The sequence below is a fragment of the Pseudopipra pipra genome, chromosome 2 (assembly GCF_036250125.1).
Source record: "Pseudopipra pipra isolate bDixPip1 chromosome 2, bDixPip1.hap1, whole genome shotgun sequence".
Taxonomy (NCBI): domain Eukaryota; kingdom Metazoa; phylum Chordata; class Aves; order Passeriformes; family Pipridae; genus Pseudopipra; species Pseudopipra pipra.
The window spans coordinates 94,229,644-94,250,916 of NC_087550.1; the positions used below are offsets into that span (position 1 = coordinate 94,229,644).

The following is a 21,273-nucleotide window of genomic DNA, read 5'->3' on the forward strand; positions in this document are numbered from 1 at the left end:
GTATCTTCACTGCAAATCTCCTGTTTCCTGAGTTACAGGATTTATAGAAAGCAAATTTCAATAATGAAAACACCACTCCAAAACCAGAGAAGTTCCACATTGCTCCAGTTGCATGGATGGCTAAGCTCAGAAAATCCCATTGCTCCAGAAGTTTATTTAAGAAACTCAGGAGTGTTTCAACATTAAACTCCTTCCTACCACTGTGAGTTTCAAACAGCTCTGTTCATATCCAGGTGCTAAAATAGTAATAAAAAAACTGCAGCCAAAAATAGTTGTCAGGTTTTGAATTTGCCTAAAATTTATCAGAAATAAGATGTGAGGAGCTGGGAACTTACCTGAAGCACTGCAAAACCAAAACATGAATCTTGAGATAAATTATGTAATCCAGGGATTCCCTTCTCCTGCACCCCAATTACGGAAAAGGTTTAGAAAAGCTGGTGATATATTTTCATCCATTTGTATTTGACAGAAGTCACCATGGAATACCTTTTTTCAAGAAAAAACACCAATAAAACACCTTGCAGAGCTGTAAACTTGTGTCAGGATCAGTTAAGAAGGGGCTAATAGGGTTACTCTGCTTATTAGTTTTTTCTTTATGGTGGTCATCCCTATGGATCAAACAACAAGCTTGTCTCCAACTCTTATCTCTGAAATACGAGTTAGCAGGTGTTTCCCTGTGGACTTCTGGAGAGTCGCATGAATTCAGCTCTTCTTGCTGAATTGCACAAGGTTCCTGCCAGATGCCCATGCCGGCCTGTCCAGGTCCCTCTGGATGGCAGCATTGAGCCTATGGACTGGTACTACCATCCCAGCTCCGTGTCACTGGCAACTGTGACAAGGTGAAGGGCTCTTCATCACTTCCTCCAGGTCACTGCTAATGGTGTCACACAGGACAGGTCACGGGACAGACCTGCAGTATTCCACTCGTTACCAGCTCTCAGGAAGAAGGTATATGACCCACTAACCATGATCCGTGGAGCCCGGCCATCCAAACAGCTGCTTACCCGTCTAGGTTTCCATCCAGTCAGACTTCAATTTCATGATTTAGATGCATGAATATTATGGCAGACAACACTGAAAGCCTTGTCAGAGTTTACATGAACTGCACCCACATTATTAAAGCTGAAGTAAGTGAGATCCAGTGCTCTCTCTACATTGACAGTTGTGGTCATTTTATCACAGAAGACGAACAGGCGGGTCAGGTGTGATTTGCCTGTGTAAAGCTGTGCTGAGGGCTGTCATTCATCTTCATGAGCCCAGAAATGGGCTCTGTGATTTTCCCAGGGCTAAAACAAGGATGATTTGCCCATCATTCCCAAAATTTTTCTTTTGACTTTTTTAAGACAATCATATGTAACAACCTTTTCCACATTGTGTTACATACAAGTAGTCATCTGCACACCTGGCATAATTTTTGTACTTTCTATTTTGTCCTTTTTTTCAGCTCTGTTCTGTGGTCATCTTTTTGATCATCCCAGTTTACCTAAAATTATTTGGGGGGGGGGGGGATTGGAATGAGAAACTCAACCCTGTCCCCTAAAGTCTGTCCAAGTTCCAGCAGTGCTGGATAGAGAAGTGGCTCTGTTGATACTACTGTCACCTCGCCTCGCAAACATGTAGAGAATTTGCCAATCCACAGTATGCATACACTGCCACAGACTGTCCACCAGAAGCAACTGACAGTTAAGGAGATAAATAAACTTTCAAAGGTTCTGTCAGTATATTACAGAACATGAAGCACATAACACTCATCATGTCTAGTACGCCCCTCTGAAGCACTCTACCCCCCAAAAAAAAACCTAAGAGTGAAAAGAAAAAGAGTGTGTGTGAGATCCTTGTCTACGTACCAGGAGGATGTGTCCTAAGTACTTTCCACAAAAGTACAGAGACCCCAGAGACAGAAAGCTTTGTTGACCAGTGTTTTCAAGTTGTTAATAAAACAGACTCCAGAAGGTGCTTGATACAGAGTAGAGATACCTTACTTGTATTTTCACTGGAGGGAATCTCTGTTGTCCAGAAAGACACAGGTGAAGGTCCAGCATAAAAAGGAGCCACTCGCAATGATGGCATATCTGAGTCTTTGGCTCTAGTTTTTACTTCAAGTAGGAAATTGATCTAAAAAGTCCATGATGGATGAGAATGAGGTAATGAACCCTCCTTAATTTAAATGAAACTATTAAAATAAGATTTGCATCAGTTTTACAAATAAAAATACACCTGTTCTTTCTGAGCTTTGGTCCAGGCCTTTTCAACTAGTCCTCCAGAAGTTCCTTTGTTTTCACCTTCTATACACTAACATAGTGTATAGATAACAGATCTCTTCACTGGACACCTGAAATATTTCCTAAAATACAAGCATCTGACATTTGCCTCAGTCACCCAGAGAAAATACTAACAATTTACTCAAGTTAATATTTGTGCTTTTTGAGAACCTTGCTTAGCTATGGCTTGACAGTGAGTTGAGGTCAAATATAATTTTGCCCATTTCTGCTCTGTCAGTCACAACAAAACAACTCTTGGCCTCTGACTGGCACAGAGAAGATTCTTTGGCTTCTCTTGAATTCTCCAGGGACGAGTGCTACTTTCTGGCCAGTGGTGCCTTCCATAAAATAACAACTACAGATGACAGGACACCTTGGAACACCTTCTAACAATTCTTCAGTATTCTCTCGTGCAGATGACACAGTTCTTGCTTTGCAAAATGTCACTGCTGCTCCAGCACATAACAGCCTCAGGTCCTTTTGTCAAAGCTAGCAGGAGTGTCACATAACTTGTGTTTAACTTTTAGGGAAATCTCATGCTCTATTTCCCTTGAAGCTATTTAGATAGAATTCCTTTAAATCTATTATGGCCCAAGAAGGGTTACTTGTGATACCAAAATTCAGCTGTTTACCTTGATATTGTAACCTTATTTCCACTCTTTACAAGTCTCTCTCTCCCTTTTGTAAGGGTTCCTTTGTGTTGATTCTAAGGGCTCAGCATAAAGGAGCTCTCACAACACCTTCTACATTCCCAGAAAAAAAAATATTAGTGTGGATAACAAAGGTTGAGAGCACTATCAGTAATTTTAATTTAAAAATATTACTTTTGTCTTCTTGAAGCTGTCTCCAATCCAAGCAGAATAGGGTCAGCAGATAAAAAACTGAGAAAAAACATAAAATAAATAAAATCCCAATAAAGCATGGAAATGCAAAATCAGGGCATCCCAACAATCATATTTCTCTTCTGCGGTGACACTACCAAAATGATATGATCATGATCAAAGTTTTAAAGTAACTGTGACCATAGATTAGACTTGATTAAAGTTTTAGACATGTTACATTCATTTCTTTCTACTTCCCATGTCCTCCAGAGACACGTACAAACTAAAGCATTCAAACTCAGGGGACTTTCCTGAAAAAACTGCCCTTAATATTTTAGTTGTTGAATAAAATCACTGTGTGGAACATGAATCTAACAATTCATCTTTTACTGATAGGACTCTTGGTAAATTGTCTGTTCCTCAAGTTATAAGACTGGAGAAGCTATTATGAGAACAGGGCATTTTATTTCAGATGCAACCACGCAAATCTCAAGGAGAGAGGAGGTTGGCAGAAAGAAAAGTCCCCTGATGTATATCTTTTAATTAACATTACAAAACATTCCTTTCTGTATGCAGGTAAATCATTTATGCACAGTTCACTCATATTTCTAATCCTTATCACTAAAACCCTATTTTTTCCCCAAGTTTGATTTATTTTGAAAAAAAAATTGAACTAGCAAGTTGTATTGTACGATGAGGGAGTTCAGGATGTAAAGCACTGAGGGGACAACAGCCATTTAAATTGCATTAATTCTTCCACAAAGTGAGAGCATAAAGGTGACTCAATCTGTCTTACCCAAGTTTTATAATATTCACTTAATGTATCCAGGTTTATTTTAAGGTGGTTTTTTTGAGGTGGTTTTTTTGGTTTGGGTTTTTTTTGTCTTTTTGGGGGTTTGGTTGGTTGGTTTTATTTTATATTGCTGAGCTATGAGCCCAGGATATGTTAATCTTTTAGGGCCTTACTTGACTTGTCAGCAAGCCAAATACAAGACACAACTCCATTGTCTTTGCATCAGGATCCTTTCCTCAAAGCAAGAAGCACAAGCAGAAGTTCAGACCCAGTGCAGCCAGTGTCTGTGTGGACAACCGACGTACTACCAGCATGAACTCACCCACTGCCTACATCTTCTGCAGATCCCATGGAGCCTCTTCCAGCCCTCAGTCTCAGCTGACAGCTGTAGAGGAAGGCTGACTTATTAAGGTAAGCTATTGAAAATAAAAACAACTACTTTGACCAGATTAAAAAATTAACATTCCTGTCACTATGCATAAGACTACATTTGATAAGTAATCGGAAAAATTGTCTTGAAACTTTTTTTGAGGGGGACAGACTCAGTGCACAGGCACATAGTGCTTACAGCACAGCCACATATAAACTCAAGTTACTGTACTGCAAGGAATTCTTCCCTTTCGGACACCTTTTTTTCTCCCTGCTTCACTAGTTTCCTGAAATTTGGATAGAGGTTAGATTTGCACCCCAACAATTGAAAGGAATTTTGACTTCTACAACTTGTCCATCCACCAAAACGGGATTAATTTCACACTCTTTGTTCCTGCAGCATCTGTAGTAGTCATCTACTATGACTAGATGCACAATATGCAAGGTCTTTAAAAATGGTTAGCTGAACTACTAAGGTATTGACGAGAACAGCAAAGAAACCAGTCCCTCTCAAGAATGCGTGGTGGGTTACCCTGGCTGGATGTCAAGTGCCCACCAAGCCACTCTATCAACCCCCTACTCAGCTGGACAGAAGAGAGAAAATAAGACGGAAAACAACTCATAGGTTAGGATAAGGCAGTTTACTAAAGCAAAATGAAAGGTTGTGTGTGCACAAGCAAAGGAAACAAACATCAAAGCCTTTATTCTCTACTTCCCATCAACAAGTGATGTCTGGCCACTTCCTGGGACAGGGCTTCAGCACGAGTAGCAGTTTTTCCGGAAGGTAAATATTGTAAATAATGAATGCCCCCTGCTTCCTCCTCCTTTTCTTGTCTTTTATATCCAAGCAGACATCATATGCTTTAGAATAGCCCTTTGGTCAGTTTGGGTCAGCTGTCCTAGTTGTGTCCCCTCCCAAGATCTTGCACATCCCCAGACTGCTGATGGGGGGCAGAACATTGGAGAGAGAGTGCTGATGCTGTGCCAGCACTGCTCAGCAGTAGCCAAAACACTGGCGTGTTATCAGCTTCTTTCTAGCTAACAATGCAATGGAGAAAATGAACTCCCTCTCAGCTAGACCAAATACAATCTCCACTGCTTATTCCATACCATTTGTGTCATACTCAGAACCCACAAAATTTAATCTTCTAACTACTCCACTGTATTTACTTCTCATTATTGAAATCTCTTCTTACCAACACTTACACCTTTAACTACATCCTTAAACCATATTTATACCCAGCATACAGATTGATACTTTTTCATTAACTATTATCCCCAGTCCTTTCATAGATAGACATTATTTTTCCATTCCATGGGCTTCCTCCAACTCTCCAGATGTAGAGAAACAGACTTGGACTCCATCCCACCAAGATGAGTGCTCAGGGCAGGAGAAGCAGCACACTCGATTGTTGGGCACCAACAGCGGCTCAGCCTGGGTTGCCATTGCACTCGCCTTGCTCCTTGCAAAATTCACTCTTCGTCATGTCCTTCCTTCTACTTTACTTCCTGCAACACACAACTTAAACCACAGATTATTTCCCCCCCAAGGTTAAATCTTGAGGCACACACTGTGTCTCCCCATCCTTCTGCATTACCCACCAAGTATACCCAGGTCCTCGAGAAAAGACAATCCCACGGATGGGTTTGCCTTTTCCCATGTGAGGAGAAATCCACACTAACTTCCCCAGCCACTTCCCCATGCGTAATATGGGTACCTTGTCTCCTCCCGCAGTATGCAGGGATTTTGTTTGGGCAGGACTAGGGCGGTTAGCAGATTCTCTGGTGTTAACCAGCCAAATGGCTTCTGCTAAATTTCCATCCCAATGCTTCCATGACCCATTGCCTAATGCTCTTAACACAGTCCTCAGCAACCCATTATACCCTCTCAATCTTTCCAGAGGCTTGTGAGGGATAGGGGATGTCATACACCCACTCAATGACATGTTTCTTTGCTCAAGAGTTTTTGAAGTTACTCTGAAAATAAGTCCCATTGTCTAATTCAATTCTTTCCAGGGTACCACGTTACCACAAAATGTACCTTTTCTTGACCAAGATTGTCTTTTGAGCAGTGGCATGGTTTACAGGGTATGCTTCTAGACAACCAGTAGTTGCCTCCACCATGGTCAGTATGTAGCAGTTGCCTTGGCATGTTTGTGGCAGTGGTCCAATACAGTCAATTTGCCAGGCCTCACCATAAGGAAAACCCAGCCACTGTCCTCTCTTCCAGGGAGATTTTACTCACGTGGCTCACTTGATTGCAGCACATAATGACTTGCTGTTGCTCAGGGCCCCATTCAAGATAGTTCTTTTGGGTCACTCAGTAGAGGGGACTCACAAGCTGACTGTAATCTGGAACACACATTCTCCAGAACCCCACAAGGCCTAGGAAAGCTTGTATTTCCTCCTTGTCAGCTGGTGGAGACATAGCTGTTATCTTGTTTACTGCATCCATGGGCACATGATGGCATCCCTCCTGCCATTTTATTCCCAAGGAATGAATATCCTGTGCAGGTCCCTTGACCTTGCTTTTCTTTACAGCAAACCTAGCTTTCAAAAGAATCTGAATTACTCTTTTTCCCTTCTCAAACACTTCTGCCTTGTTGTTCCCCACCATGATGTAGTCAATGTAGATGCTTAGGAGCATCACCCATTTCCAGTACAGTTTGGATTAATCCATGACATATGGTAGGGCTCTGTTTCCACTATAGGGGCAGTTGATTCCAGGTTTAACCCCCTCATGTGAAAAGCACACTGTGATCTGCAATCTGCTGCCAAAGGAATTGAGAAAAATGCATTGGCGGTGTCACCTGTAGAATACCACTTGGCTGCCTTAGACTCATATTGGAGCTCTAACATGTCTGATGTGGCAACACTCAGTGGTTCAGGGTTCAGTTCGCTCAGCTTCATTCAGGCCATGACAGTCTTCACCCTCCATCAGACTTTTTCACTGACCATGTGGGACTATTTAAAGGTCTTGCTGATGACTGCAGTTAATGAATCAGCTCAGGTATGGGAGCCAGGAAGTCTCTGTGTGGTATTGCTGCCAGTGCACTGTTATGGTAGCAATTTGCACCTGCTGTTCTTCAGCTTGCAGCAACCCCACGATGCAGGGATCTTCTGAGAGGCCAGGAGAGGAAACAACTGCTGGGTCTTCTCTGTAGTCACAGTGGCTACACCAAAAACGCATTGGTACCCCTTTGGGTCCTTGAAGTACCTCTCTTGAGGTACTCAGTTCCAAGGATACAAAGGGCCTCTGGGCCAGTCATAAAAGGGTGCTTTTCCCACTCGTCCCTTGTTAAGCTCTCTTCAGCCTCCAATACAGACAATTTTTGGCATCCACTTGTCACTCCAGAGATCAAGATGGGTTCTGTGCCCCTGTACCCCAATGGCACCAGCGTACACTATGCATCAGTATCTACCAAAGCCTTATATATTTCTGTGGGTCTGATGTGCCAGGCCATAAAATCCAATATACCCAGTCATCCCTTTCCTCCTCCTGGCCAAAGGCAGGGACCCTCTATTCCTGCTCCTGGTCAGAGTATTTGCTGTCTGACCCTTGCAGTGCCAGACCAGAAGTCCCTCCACCAGGATCAGGAGAGGTAATTTCAGTTCTTCTATGTCTGGGAGATTGCTGATTGTGTGTCTACAGACTCTATGCTGACAGTCTTCTTGGGTGGTCCCTTCTTAACAGTTCTCTTCTCTTTCAGTTCACGTACACGGGCTTCCAGCTTAAAGGTGGGTTCACCATCCCACTTCCTCATATCTTCCCCCTGGTCACACAGAAAGAACCAGAGTGCACCACGTGTCATCTGTCTGAGACTCTCTTTCCCTCTGATCAGGGCAGGAGAAGACTGATTTCTTGGGCTGCCCTTAACAGCTGAGGTGCTGGCCTGTAGGGATGAGGAGGTACAGAGGGTTTCTTCTAAGTTTTTGAGCCAGAAAGATGCTCTCTCTACAGTTGGTGTATCCATTTCTGGGTAATACAGTGCTGCCAAGTTGTTAGAATAAGAAGCAGGGGCACTTTGAATCACCTTCCTCCACATGGCCATTGTGCAGGGGACATCCTCTGGATCTTTAGAGACACTATCATTATTTAAATCACTATAGATGACTTCCACCACTGCTAATTCTCTCAAGTACTGGATACCTTCATCTGCAGTAGTCCACTTTCCTGGGGAGTTCACAAGATCTTCCTTAAATGGATATCTTGCCCTCACACTTGAGAGGAGCCGTCTCCAGAGACTGTGAATTGCTGCCTCTTTTCCAATTCCTCTTTCAATTCCCCGATCTCTAGCAAGGGATCCCAGCTGTTGGGCTTCTCTACCTTCCAGTAGCTGACTGTCGGCCCCATAATCCCAGCATCGAAGCAGCCAGGCAGAAATCCTCTCACCTGGCTGGCGGCTGTAATCTTCCCGCAAGTCTCGAAGTTCTGATGAGGTCGGGGACCGGTTGACTTCCGTTTCCTGTTTGAATTCTCTCACTCCTTTCTCCGATTTATTTGTTGAAGGACTGGCTTCTTGATCAGATCGTTCCTTTCCCGATGATTCATCTTCTTCTTTTTCGTCTTCTTCTTCCTCTCCTTCTTCTTCTTCTTGTTCTTTTCCTTTGGCTTCTTCTTCCTCTCTTTCTAACTGACAATATGGACCTGCAGTTCTCCTTGTCCCCCTTTTCTTTTCCACCACAGGGACAGTTACAGTAGTTGTGGTTTGAGTCCCTTTCTCAACCATGGTGTCCTCAAATGCAGTTTGGGTCCCTGCCTCCACTACAGTCCTCTGAGAGTACTGAACTGTGGCTCGATAGGCACAGGCCAGGCCCCAGTATAGGGCAAAAAGCCTCTGGTTTTCATTGGGTTGGGCAAGGCACCCTTCTATCAGGTGATGCGTTAGCTTGCCAGGGTTGAATACCTGTTCAGGTGTAAAGTCCCAGGCAATGGGAGGTGATAACCGCCCTAGGAACCTGCCCAAATCCTTCCACACCCCCTGCCACCCAGGCACTGGTCTCTTCAGGGCACATTTCGACATCACCTCATTCAAAATTTGTTTTCTCTTATACCAGGATGACACCAGATTCCACAAACACCATAATATGCTTACAGTACTAATTAGTATTAAACAGATCATGTAAGGATGAACAAAGACTGCGGGAGCCTGCATAATAAGAGTATCCACATCAGTTCCGGGTAGGGAGATGTATTCCCTCATTGTCTCCACAAGATAGGTCCCCCAGCACAGCAAGGCCATCAATGCCAGGGAAAAGCACAGAGCCATTGTTTGTATTAACATGTTCCCAAGCTCAGCAAAATAAAGCGATAAGCAGTGCAGCTGACAAACTCCGTGCCCCGCACAGTAGCTTGCTACTCAATGACTACTATTATTATAGCACGCAATACATATATATAATGTCGTTGTCTCACCCCACATTAGGTACCAAAAAGGATTGTGGTGGGTTGACCCTGGCTGGATGCCAAGTGCCCACCAAGCCACTCTATCACCCCCCTTCTCAGCCAGGCAGGGGAGAGAAAAAAAAGATGGAAAGCAACTTGTGGGTTGAGATAAGGCAGTTTAGCAAAGCAAAAGCGAAAGGTTGTGCATACACAAGCAAAGAGAAGAACACCAAAGACTTTATTCTCTACTTCCCATCAACAAGTGATGTCCGGCCACTTCCCGGGACAGGGCTTCAGCATGGGTAGCGTTTGCTCTGGAAGGCAAGTGCAGTAAATAATGAATGTCCCCTCCTTCCTCCTCCTTTTCTTATCTTTTATATCCGAGCAGACGTCATATGCTGTGGAATAGCCCTTTGGTCAGTTTGGGTCAGCTGTCCTAGTTGTGTCCCCTCCCAAGATCTTGCACGCCCCCAGTCTACTGATGGGGGGCAGAACATTGGAGAGAGAGTGCTGATGCTGTGCCAGCACTGCTCAGCAGTAGCCAAAACACTGGCGTGTTATCAGCTCCTTTCTAGCTAACAATGCAAAGCACAGCACTGTGAGGGCTGAACTCCATCTCGAACCAGATCCAATAGGGGACGTTAAGCCACAATGTTTCCCTACACTTTTTGAGTATGAGCTGGAAATTTAAATGCTGGTATCTGTTTTTAAAAGTTTGGTATCAACCACCTTTCTTCTTCCACCCTTGGCAAATATGTTTATAAAGTGAACTGAAGGATTAATTCAACCTGGGAATAAGGCTCCACACAGAGACAACAAGAAGCCTGCAACTGAGGAACATCACCAGTCCCCCCCACAGCTGCCCTGGCCACTGGCACAGCTCTCCTGCTGTGAGATGGGACAGGGATACCTCAGCTTTTTTTGACTACCAACAACAAATGCTTACTGGGAAAAGTAATCTTGGAAATGTAATCTTAAACTCAGGAGAAAACCTTAATACTGTTTACAACATTTCCTATACATACAGCATTTGCTCCAGTACTCTTCCTTACTTCATCATTCCTCCTGCTTGTTGTATTTGGGACTTCAGTAACACCTGGGAAGATGGGAAATTGCACAGAGCATTATTAGCTTGATCATTTTTTGACATTACACTACTCGCACTACTCTTTTGATACACACACTGCTTTTGCTCACACTACTTTTGCTACTCAGAAATTATTAGCTGTTTTGAACTATTCCTGCAAAAGGGTGGGTTGGGTTTTTTTATGGACATAGAGCAAATAGGCCATGAGAATGATAAATCTAACTGAAGCAACAGAATGCACTCCAAAGATATTCAAACTTCTTTTGAAGCATTTCTATTACAGAATTTTTTTTATTATATTCTGTGAAACAATTTACAATACTTTTCTCTCTCTCTTTCATTGTTATTACAATTTAAAAGATTAACTAAAAATACCCTACCAAAAAATGAAACCAGTGGAGCAGTTCAATTCAATTGTACTTATTCTGCATGCTCCAAGAAATTAGGACACAGTTTATCAGCAACTGTGCATAATTAGTAAGAAACCTATTTAAACCTAATGATACGCATGGCCAGGGTTGCTGCTTCTCAATGGAGACAGTAGTTCTGCTTAATTGGGATGCTTTCAGATGGCATAATTGTTGAAACTGATGCTCTGCTCTGCTGGTTCAGGCTTCTGGTAGGTCTCTCTCCCCATCCTGCTGGGAACATTTTGCAAGTGGAGCTCCATAGCACCCACAGGGCTCCCTCGCTGATGCCTTTTACTGCCCAGCTTGTGTCTCCAGCACCAGCTCTGCACTGCCAGCTGCCCCCCTGCAGAACAAATCTGCTGCTGAGGACTCAGGGGTGAGGTCTGCTGTCAGCTCCCTTGATTTGAGTGTTGAAATGGTGCCTTTCAGTAGTTGGAAGGACTTTCAGCTCAAGGGTTCAGCAACATGACATGGACATGCCTGTGACACCCACCACACAGAACAGCAGTGATTACAGCTGCCTAAATGACTTCATTGAGAAGTTTAAGAAGTTTGTGATTCCTGCTGCTGTGACTTCCTCCTCAGCAAACACCCAATGACTTTTATACCTTGCATTAATGCTACCACACCTGATAGCCACTTACTAGCCTGTGAGAAACAGGTCAGAAGCCTTAGCTCAGCTCCTAGAAGTCTCCCTCTCACTCAAGCCTTTTGTTAGTAGTCTCAGTGGGAAAGGGTCATCAAGAGAGTAAAATGTTTTCTCAAACCTGCAGATGATCTCTCCAAATCACAGCACCATCACTCTGCTGGGCAATATAAGAAAGCTTGCAAAATAGCTGATCCATCATGCAGAAATAATGAAAATTGGCTCAAAGGATGACAGTTTCTTGTGACCATTAAATTCACTGCAAATAACTAAGAAAGGAGGATCTGTCAAGACAGTTTGTAAAGGCAGCATTTTAGACGAGATACCAAAGCCAGGACAAAGTTTGCATAGTCCACATCACTTGGCAGTATGTCAGTGTAACATGAGATGGCTCCACTTCCACCAACAAAGAGCTTAGTGCTACAGCAGAGTCCCTCAAATCCAACTAAAGTAGCTAATTGTGCCCATCGACTGAAACCAGACCTGTCAAATGGTTCCATGCCAGTCCAGTGAGCCCTCAGGATCAAGGGAGCAGAACAGCACTGCAGGCTGTAACAGGGTGAGCTGTGAAGGTAACACAAGTCTGGGAAAAAATGTGGAAAGGGACATAACTCCAAGCTGCTTTGCAGACCAGGAGCTGGTCTTCAGCAAAAGGCTGAAATATGGGAGACCACAGCCAGCCTTCAGCGGCTGAGAAAATATTCATTTAGGGGCAGTATAAATATGGATCTATTGATCCATCTTCAGCTGAACTTTCTCACCATCCTCCTTTGCACCTTTGTTGTTTCCGTCTGGCTTTTCACACTCAAAACGCCCTGCAGAACCAATGCAGACATTTTGTGAAAAAGGCTTGGTTTGAAACTGTGTCTGCACTAGTTCCTACACAAACTTTCACTGGGGTTTCACTAGTACAGTCCTGCTGCTCAGTATCAATGTTCTCAATGTAGGCTGGTGGGAGGACGACAGAACAGCTGAGGCAGAAAAGACCAGAAACATCGGCATCAGCCACAACAGCAAGGGGAGGGAGGGAGGAGCAGGAAAGATCAGTACGTGTGTAGGGAAAATGGCTTTTCCAGAAGAGGAAAATAGAAGGGTAAGAGAGTAGAAAAATTACACACCAACCCTGAACCACCTCGGGAGCAGGAGACTGATCTGGAGTGGTCACTCGCCCTGAGCATAGACGGCTCAGCGTAACAACACAGTCTGATGGCTCAGTGTAATGACACAGTCTGTAGCGACTGGAAACATGAATGCAGATGCACAGGCACTTAGTGCACCTATTTAGAAGGAAAACAAGATTTCTATTTGTCACTGTGAGCATATCTGTTTGGCAGGCAATATCCATGCAAGGTAATGCAGTGCATTTTGGGGCTTTTCAGTACATCATTAGAAAACACTGAGCCCCTCCAGCTGTCTTGTTTTCAACTGGATCCAAACCCCTACTTCCAACAGAAAGATCTGGTGGAATACACTGGGGGGAAAGTGGACTCATTTCAAGGTTTCACTGTTCAAATAACAAAACAATTATAAACAGAAGGCTGTGTTCCAAAAAAATCCAACCCCAGCCTCCCGTATTCTTACACAAGACTTTTGTCTGACCCAACAGATTTCACAACCTCTGCTTCCATGGCCTTCTTACTGCTGGTCTCATTCACTTCTCACCTGGAGTGAAGGCCTGCAGGTGGACAAGGAGATGAAATCTGCTCAGCCAGAATGTCGAGCCCTCCAAGCCACAGAGGTGAAGGAAAAGACCTGGCCAAGCTTCACTATCCATCTAAGTGGCAGAGGACCTGGATACCTGGCATTGCACCTTGGTCATAGCAAGTATGTTTTTGTATGAGGTGACCATGAAGAATAAAAATGCCTGGCCTGGAATGGCTGCAACAATACTTTGAAAATGCTGAAACACAGAAGATCCTTCAGCTGATAACAAAAATGGAGTAATTTATATCCAGAGTGAAAAAGTATAAGAACAACTGAACAAGACCAGCTCTATAATACTGATTTTCAGATAAATGTCTGGGTCTGGGAGTGACTGCAAGGCCAAAATGAGAAGATTCAGATGGAAAGTTAAATGCTATTTTGGCTCTCCTACAACCTCGCTCTGTGAAGATTCATTGTCAGAACTGTAATTTGGTTACCACTACAACAGTCTCAGGCTTTCCAGCAGCAGCTTGCTGGAGCTGCTAAGGCTAAAGACAATATTTTTTTTCAAGCTATATGAATGATCATTAAACATAATTGCTAAAGAAGCAAACTGTCAAAGTCGTTTCATTTATTTCATAATATCACATCTGTACAATTTTCATACATACAGCGGAAAATGCACATTGGTTACACAATGGCATTTGGCTGCATTTCCAAATATAATACAGTAAGTGCAACTCCACTTAAAATGTACATTTATACAACTTAAACAAATTAAGGATTGCTACACCACTATCTGTGACAGTATAAAGCTTCATTTATGTTATGTCTCATTACTAAACCACTTCCCGGTTAAATATAAAACATATTCAATCATTTTAAAATGGCCTTTGTGGTACCTGGCCAGCATATAAAATATTTGTTGTGTAAAATTTAACCATTAACTTTTTGTTTTAAAAAATAATCCTCTAAGCCTATTTAAACATTTGCTATTGAACTGTTATACTGACACTTTGTAGCAGGAACCAAATTTTACCCTCCTTTTGTTCGCTCTTGCACTGCTTATCACCAAAAGAAGTAACATTTGTAATGTACTGTAGTTTTATTCAGATACAACCAGGTGGTTAAACTATTTAACAATTTTGCTCAAAAGGTAAATAACATTTTTTATTAAAGAAAACAAAATTACATTTCAGAGATATTTGTCATCAAAATTTTAATGGGCAGAGTGCTACAAGCACTAAAAAAAAAAAAGAAATACAGAAAATTATTAATTTAGCTTTTAAGAAACACCCAAATATTCTTATAACTTTACTTTTGGAATACATTGGTCCACAGACCACATTCTTGTTACAGCTTACCAAATGAAAAACAAAATTGCTTATTGCCGTCCCTGTAACAGGAATGCCTAAGTTTTAAACCTCCTTTAAAAATATACATTTTACAATCCTTTCACCTCAACAAAGGTGACACTGACAATAAATACACTGGTTTGGTGATTTTTTTCTTCACTATGAAAAGTCTACAAACTACCTATTGTATGCCCTTTCTTTTTTAGACTTTTCCAATGCCTTGTCCATAGTTTTCTCGTTTTCTCCTCTACATTTGGGGCAGTACCATTTGCCCTTTGGTTTATGATTGAGTCCCACGCACGAAAAGTGAAACCACTCAATAGGGCACTCATCATTATCACATCCTATCATTTCTCCATAGGAGACTTGGTTGCACAAGCAGTATGTTGGCTCGTTAGGGTCAATAGGAAGGTCAGGGGGAGAAGCTTCCCGCTCCGCTTTAGCCTTGGATCGTTTCTTCTTCTTGGACGTTTTTGCTTTCTTCTCCTTTGGTGTTCCTGAGGTGATGTCATCATGATCATGATTGTTTGAGGCATTTTCTCGATTCTCATTATTCCTTTGCCTCCTCGATCTCTTGTTGTTGGGCTTCTCAGCCTGTGCGATTGTCTCGTTCTTTGACTTATCTTGGCTGGCCTTCCCACTGTTTCCAGTGGTGTCATTAGTCTCTTGACAAGTCTCAAACAGTTCCACGTGGCTGTCCACTTGCCTCGTTCTGTTCTCAACAAGCTCCACCATCTGACTGACGATTTGGATCTTCTCATCCCCCAGTTCCTGACTCCGAATCAAGGCTCTCTGTATGCAGTGCAACATTCTTCTCTTCTGCACAGCATCTGTCTCTCGTTTAAACTTTTCATAGTAGTCGTCCAGGTCCTTCAGAATCTCTGAAAAGAAGAAATAAAAACTATAAATATTTTTGACAGGGAGAATAGCTAAACAAAACCTTTCCATATTTTTCCTTCCATACAACAACATATTTTTGTAAGGTGCAAAGCTGATCAAAGACAGATTCCCTGAAGCTGATATCTGACAAGTGGCTCACGACTCCAGTGGATTACTTTTGTTCTAGTTGGTCCCACAGGAATAGAATGTAAATGCTGATTTAGCCAAAAAAAGGGACTAAATATATTTTTATATGTTGATAATTCTTCCCTTTAAAATTTTCAGTAATTAAAAAGAACTAACAAAACAAATACACATACCATTGAAAGTTCCAAAACTGACTGCAAAATTAGAGAGCAAATTAATGGATATTTTCTATATAACAACATTAACATTTTTAGTGAATGACAGAGTGGGAGAAAGAGAGTGGGAGAGAAAGAAAGCACAGATCAGTGGAGAAGCCAGATTCTGGTTTACTTGACAGCTGATGCAGAAGCACCAAATACACGGTCTGGACCCTAAGCTATGGCAAGTTTCATCCAATACTGCTGAGCTACTTCTGCTGAAAATGTGAGGCCATGTAAATCCCTGGATTACAGAATTATGGTTACAATATCCAAGATGTTTAGATTATTTCCTCCCTATACCTTCTGTAACATACATGTTGCTTATTTTTTAAAACACAGAAATATTACCTTCATCAAATATTTACTGCAGTGAAGGAGATAAAAAAAGCTAGGAGATAACATTAAAGACGATAGGCAACAACTGGAGCAGCTAGAGCCTCCGATTTAAAATGCTGGCACTGAAAATAGGTTAGATTCTGAATTGCACCTCAAGGATTGTTCCAACAGTCTATAAGAAACAACGATGCACAAAAAGTGTTTAAAGTTTCAAGAATGGTTCAGGAAGTCTATTTTTAGGCAGATGTTTTTGAATTTTGTTATGATACTCAAATCAACTAAAGCACACAGGACATTTGGCATTTCCATATTAAGTCCTCAAAAACACGTAGAATGTTTTTCCTGCATCTCATTCCTTTTCTGAATTTTCCCTTCCTCACAGGTCAGAATGTTCTGCCTTAGAGAAGCAAAATATACTGAGATATAAAATCTGATCTCAATTCTTTTAACAGAAACAAGGATTTCTCATACAAGCAAACAGCATGATCAAAACTCTTTAAAACTTTTTATTTATTTATTTTTAATAGGAGAATGTGATACATATGCAACCGACAGTTACCCTGTGATTTAGGTTTTGCCTTGCCTGGGCAGAGTTTCTGAACACATGTGATCCTCATTTTCAGTGAAGATATGGAAATATTATATAAACTTTACTTTGGATTTTAGAGCTGCAGCCTGTGCTTCACACGCTGGTCAAGCACGACCTGTCAGCTGATACTGCAATATAGTCTATCTGACCAAACCAGTGTTTTGATATATTATTAACCATCTTAAGCATTTGCTTTTTTTCCTGCTTAACTACAAAAAAAAGATTCCAAAACCAAACAACAAAAACCTACCAAAAAAAAGTCAAACCCAAGATGCCACTGAAACAGTGGCTGAATACAGCAGATTAAGCATTCAGGAAGACTAAAAAAGCAGTGTTAGTTATTTTCAGTGGCTGCAATGCACAAGTTTAATGCTTCAAGCGCTGGCACTTGACTGATGCCATCAGCTTAACCCATCTGAATTTGGTAGGCGGGCATCTTCCACGGAGAACAGTCTCTCTCGATAGCATAACGTAATTTATGCTTGGAGTTGGGCATTAGGAAAACTTCATCTCTGGTACGGCACAGACACTACAGCACCGCACCCCCTCCCGGCGCAGCGCTGTCCTGCAGGAGCGGCGGTGGGATGCGGCGATCCGGGATCCTGCGGGGCGGCCCCGGCAAGGACACGTTTGGTGTGGAGACGGGGTGCGCGAGGCCAAAGAGATGCTCAGCACCGGCACCAGAATGCGCTGCTCGAGCAGCGCAGCACTAAAAGACACATCTGTGCAGCTGTGTGGTGCTGGGGCTGCCCGCTCACGGCAGGCTGAGTTCACGGGAATTCCAGGGAAGCGCGTTCCCGTGCCCTGCTGTAGCAGCAGGAGCAGAACGCTGCGTTCCGTGCCATTGCGAACGCACCTGCCCGACACTACAAACGCCATTAAAACGGGGAGGTAGAACCGCTGCCAGAGCTTTATTCCCAGCGCAGCTCCGCAGCCTCCCCGGGGCCGAGACACCGCGGGAGGATGGCGAGCGGGACACGGGCGACGGCCCGGCCCCCGACCGCCCCTCTGCGGCGCCGCCCGGCGCCCCGGGGCCGCCCCGGAGGTGACGGAGCCGCCATTGTTCTCCGGCAGGAAACCGGTAGCGGCCCCGCGGCCGCGGCGGAACCGGGAGGGGCTGAGGGGGGGGAGGCGGGGCGACCCCGCCCCCTTCGCCACGCGCCCCCACCCGGAGCCCAAAGAAACCAACGGGAGCAACAACAGTGATTGACACGGAGAGGCGGCCAATCGCGGCGAGCGGAGTGCACTCGCGCCGGCCCCCGCCGGCCACTGAGGAGCGAGGAGACTCGCGAGGAGCGGCCCTCCCCCGCTCTCCCGGGGACACGTCAGTCACAGCCCGGGTGGCCACGGCGGGCCCGCCCCCCGCTGCGGCCCCAGCCAATCAGAGCGCACGGGCCGGGGCGGGCCGAGATATTCAAATCAACCCCACCGAAAAGTTGCTTCTCGAAACGTCACGAGAGGGCGGGGCGAGGGGCGGGGCGGGGCGGCCCGGGAGCCAACAGGCGGGGGGAGGCGGCGCGCGGCCGGCCCATGGGGAGGGCCCCGCCCTATGAGCGCCGCTGGGGGGCGGGATGAAACGCGATATGCTAACGAGGGGCGTCTATAAAAGGCGCAAGGCAGCCGCTTCCCCACCACAGCGCGGAGGTGCCCGCTGGACGTGGCGGCTGGGGATATAATGCCTGCCCTGCCCTTTCTTATCCTATCCTCTCCTCCCCGCCAGGCCCCTGTGGGCTCCTGAGGAAGTTTCCCTCGGACCCTTCCGCCGGGCTCCCCTGGCGGGCTGCCCGAGGAGCTGCTGGGGAACCAGCAGGCAGGGCTCGCTGCCCACCGCCCCCTAAGGCCACATGCACGGGAACGCGGGGAGGGAAAAGGGGTCCCCCCGCCCGGCACCCCGGCTGTCAGCGCTGCCGGCGGCACCGAATAAAGCCCCCCTCCCCCCTTCCCGAGCGGACGCCAGCGAGCAAGTGACAAAGCTGCCCCGAGTCCCGCAGACCGGCCTCCCCTTCCTTTCCTCCGCCCGTGGGGACGGGGACGGCGTGCCCCGAGCAGGGGCAGGGGAGGGGGCGCTTCAGCCCAGCCGTAAACGCGACCGTACTCCCCCATACACTCAAACACCGCACACGCCGGGTCCTGCCCCCCCGGCCCCCCGCCCCCCGGAGCGGGGCTGTTTCACCGGGTGAAACGAAACCCACCGAGGAGGGAGCGAAGAAAGCACACCCTGCCCCCCACTCTCGCCTAACCCTCCTCTCCTCTTCTCCCTCCCTCCTTCCCTCCCTCCCTCACTAGCTGCCTCTCTCCCCTACTACAGCCATAATGAATACTGTACATTCCTAAATGTTGTGCTGTAATCTCTCCCTCTCTGTCCACCCAGCACTTTCTTCCGTACCCCGAAATCCTTCCACCTCAGCCCCATGGCCAAGGACGGCCCCCCTTTGTGCACCGCACACCCCACTTCCCTGCCCCCGCCTTCTTGGCCAGCAATTTACACAGAAAAGCAGAGTCCTTGCTTAATAAGAGAAGCCGGAGACCTTTTGTTCCGCCCCATGACAAGAGCTAACGCTGCAGATCAACCCCTCTCTCTCCTCGGATCTTTCCTCCCGGCTTTCTCCCTCCTTTCACCTCCCAAAAATAAAACTACCATCCCTGTGGGGTGCAGAGGGGCAAAAGGAGCCGAGGCTCAGCTCTGAAGAAAAGAAAGGCAAAGACACCCTCCCCCCCCGAGCCCCATACCACACACACGAACGCACACACACACATACATATAGAAAGCACTTACCTTGATATTTGGCGTCAATTTCCCTCATCAAGGAGACATTTCTCTGCAGATCGAAGGGCATAGACTCGATGGAGTCCAGATAATCCTCCACATAGTTCACTAGGTGAAGCTGGTCTCCGTTTGCAGGACTCAACATTTTCATCCGGCAAAGAAAAAAAAATCCTTCCCCACACCTCTCTCTGTGTGAGAGCAAGTGCTGCTCCCTTCAAAGACGGTAACCCCGATGAAGGGCTCACTCCCTGCCCACCTCTCTCGGTAGCTCCCCCCAAAAAAACCGAGGGAAGCTACATCTGACTCCTCTTGTGTGAAACAGAGGGGGAGAGATACACACACACCCTCCGCTAGTCCCCTACAGCCAGCAGCAGCTGATTGAATGGCTGTCGTTGTGGGTAATTCACGAAGGAGGTGGTAGGAACAATCAGAGGGATTTGTGTGTGTGTGTGTGTGTGGGGAGGGGAGGGGGGGAGGAGGAGGAGGAGAAAGGAGGGGGGCTTAAACCAGCTCCTCCGAAACAATCTGGAAACAAAATGTGCTCTGCAAAGTGTCTGTCAGAGGCAGCGGCAGCCCCTCTGCCTGCGCCAGCGCCGCTCTGCTCCGCTTCTCCTCCGCTCCCCCCTTCCCCGCTCTCTCCTCACCGCCGCCGCCGCCGCCGCTCCCCGCCGATATCAACGCAGCCTCCTCGCTCCCATACGCCGCGCTAGATCCAACGTGGAAAATCCAAATACCAGTTTCAAACACTTGGGAAACATTCGGCCCCGCCAGGCAGGGCGCATGCGCTGCCCTCCCAGCGCTGTGTACACACACACTCACTCAGACACACACACTCACCGCGCACACCCGCTCCCTTCCCCCGCCCGGAACCTCCGCATATCCATCGGCCCGCCTCCCCTTACTCACGTTTGGGGAGGAAGGGAGGGAAGGCGGCGGGGATGCGGTCTGAGCCAGGGGGCGGGCGGCTCAGGGCCGGCGTGGGCGTGAGGAGGAGGAAGCCCCGGGGAAGGCGGAGGCTCTGGTGAAGTTGTGCGGAGGCTGCGGGGAGAGCGGCCCGCGGGGAGGCTGGGGCGGGTAGTGGGGGCAGGTGGATGCTTTTGCGGTAGGGCACCGGGACTTTGGAGGAGTCTCTCCTGCCTTCTGCCAGCTCGCCCCGGGAAGGAGCGGCTCCAAGGGCTTTCCTAGGAGAAAGGGACACTGACACCGCTGCGACGCCCCCCCGCGCTGCGGGCAGGGCTGTGCCCGGCGCGGCGCCGGACGCGGAGGGGAGACGGGGAGCGCTCCCTCCCTCCCTGCTCAGCGGGCACCCGCAGCCTTCACCCTGACAGCCGCCACAGCCAATCACCGCGCCCCTCGCGTCCCGCCCCGCGGCCCTCTCGACCAATGGCGGGCGGGCGGGCGGGCACGCGCAGCTGTGACAGCGCTGCCCGGGATACCGCGGCCGCGGCCGAGGGGGCGGTGACGCCCGCGGGGAGGGGCGGGGCCGCGCACGCGCGCTTCCGCAGTGGCGGGGAAAATGGAGCCGTTACGGGCCGGCGGGACCACATTTCCCAGCGGCCCCCGAGCGACTGCGCTTGCGCGAG

General features: G+C 46.5%; 2 protein-coding genes across 4 annotated transcripts; both read right to left on the bottom strand.

Moving 5' to 3' along the window:
• Window positions 1–4,866: 4,866 nt before the first annotated feature.
• LOC135410135 (uncharacterized) lies at window positions 4,867–10,804 on the bottom strand. Its single transcript, XM_064646520.1, has 2 exons — window positions 10,656–10,804; window positions 4,867–9,944 (listed from the first exon to the last, which is right to left on the bottom strand). The coding sequence occupies exon 2, from the start codon at window positions 9,527–9,529 to the stop codon at window positions 7,862–7,864; it is 1,668 nt and encodes a 555-aa protein (XP_064502590.1). The 5' UTR covers window positions 9,530–9,944; window positions 10,656–10,804; the 3' UTR covers window positions 4,867–7,861.
• A 3,227-nt stretch (window positions 10,805–14,031) lies between these two features.
• Window positions 14,032–20,970, bottom strand: ING1 (inhibitor of growth family member 1). 3 transcript variants are annotated; one of them, XM_064646522.1, is made up of 3 exons: window positions 20,597–20,970; window positions 19,700–20,396; window positions 14,032–15,653 (listed from the first exon to the last, which is right to left on the bottom strand). In XM_064646522.1, exons 2-3 carry the CDS (start codon window positions 19,839–19,841, stop codon window positions 14,950–14,952), a joined length of 846 nt encoding a protein of 281 aa, XP_064502592.1. In that variant the 5' UTR covers window positions 19,842–20,396; window positions 20,597–20,970; the 3' UTR covers window positions 14,032–14,949. The 3 variants fall into 3 exon arrangements, with proteins under 3 accessions (XP_064502592.1, XP_064502591.1, XP_064502593.1); XM_064646521.1 differs by lacking the exon at window positions 20,597–20,970 and having other exon boundaries at window positions 19,700–20,560; XM_064646523.1 differs by lacking the exons at window positions 19,700–20,396; window positions 20,597–20,970 and adding an exon at window positions 17,780–17,993.
• Window positions 20,971–21,273: the final 303 nt, after the last annotated feature.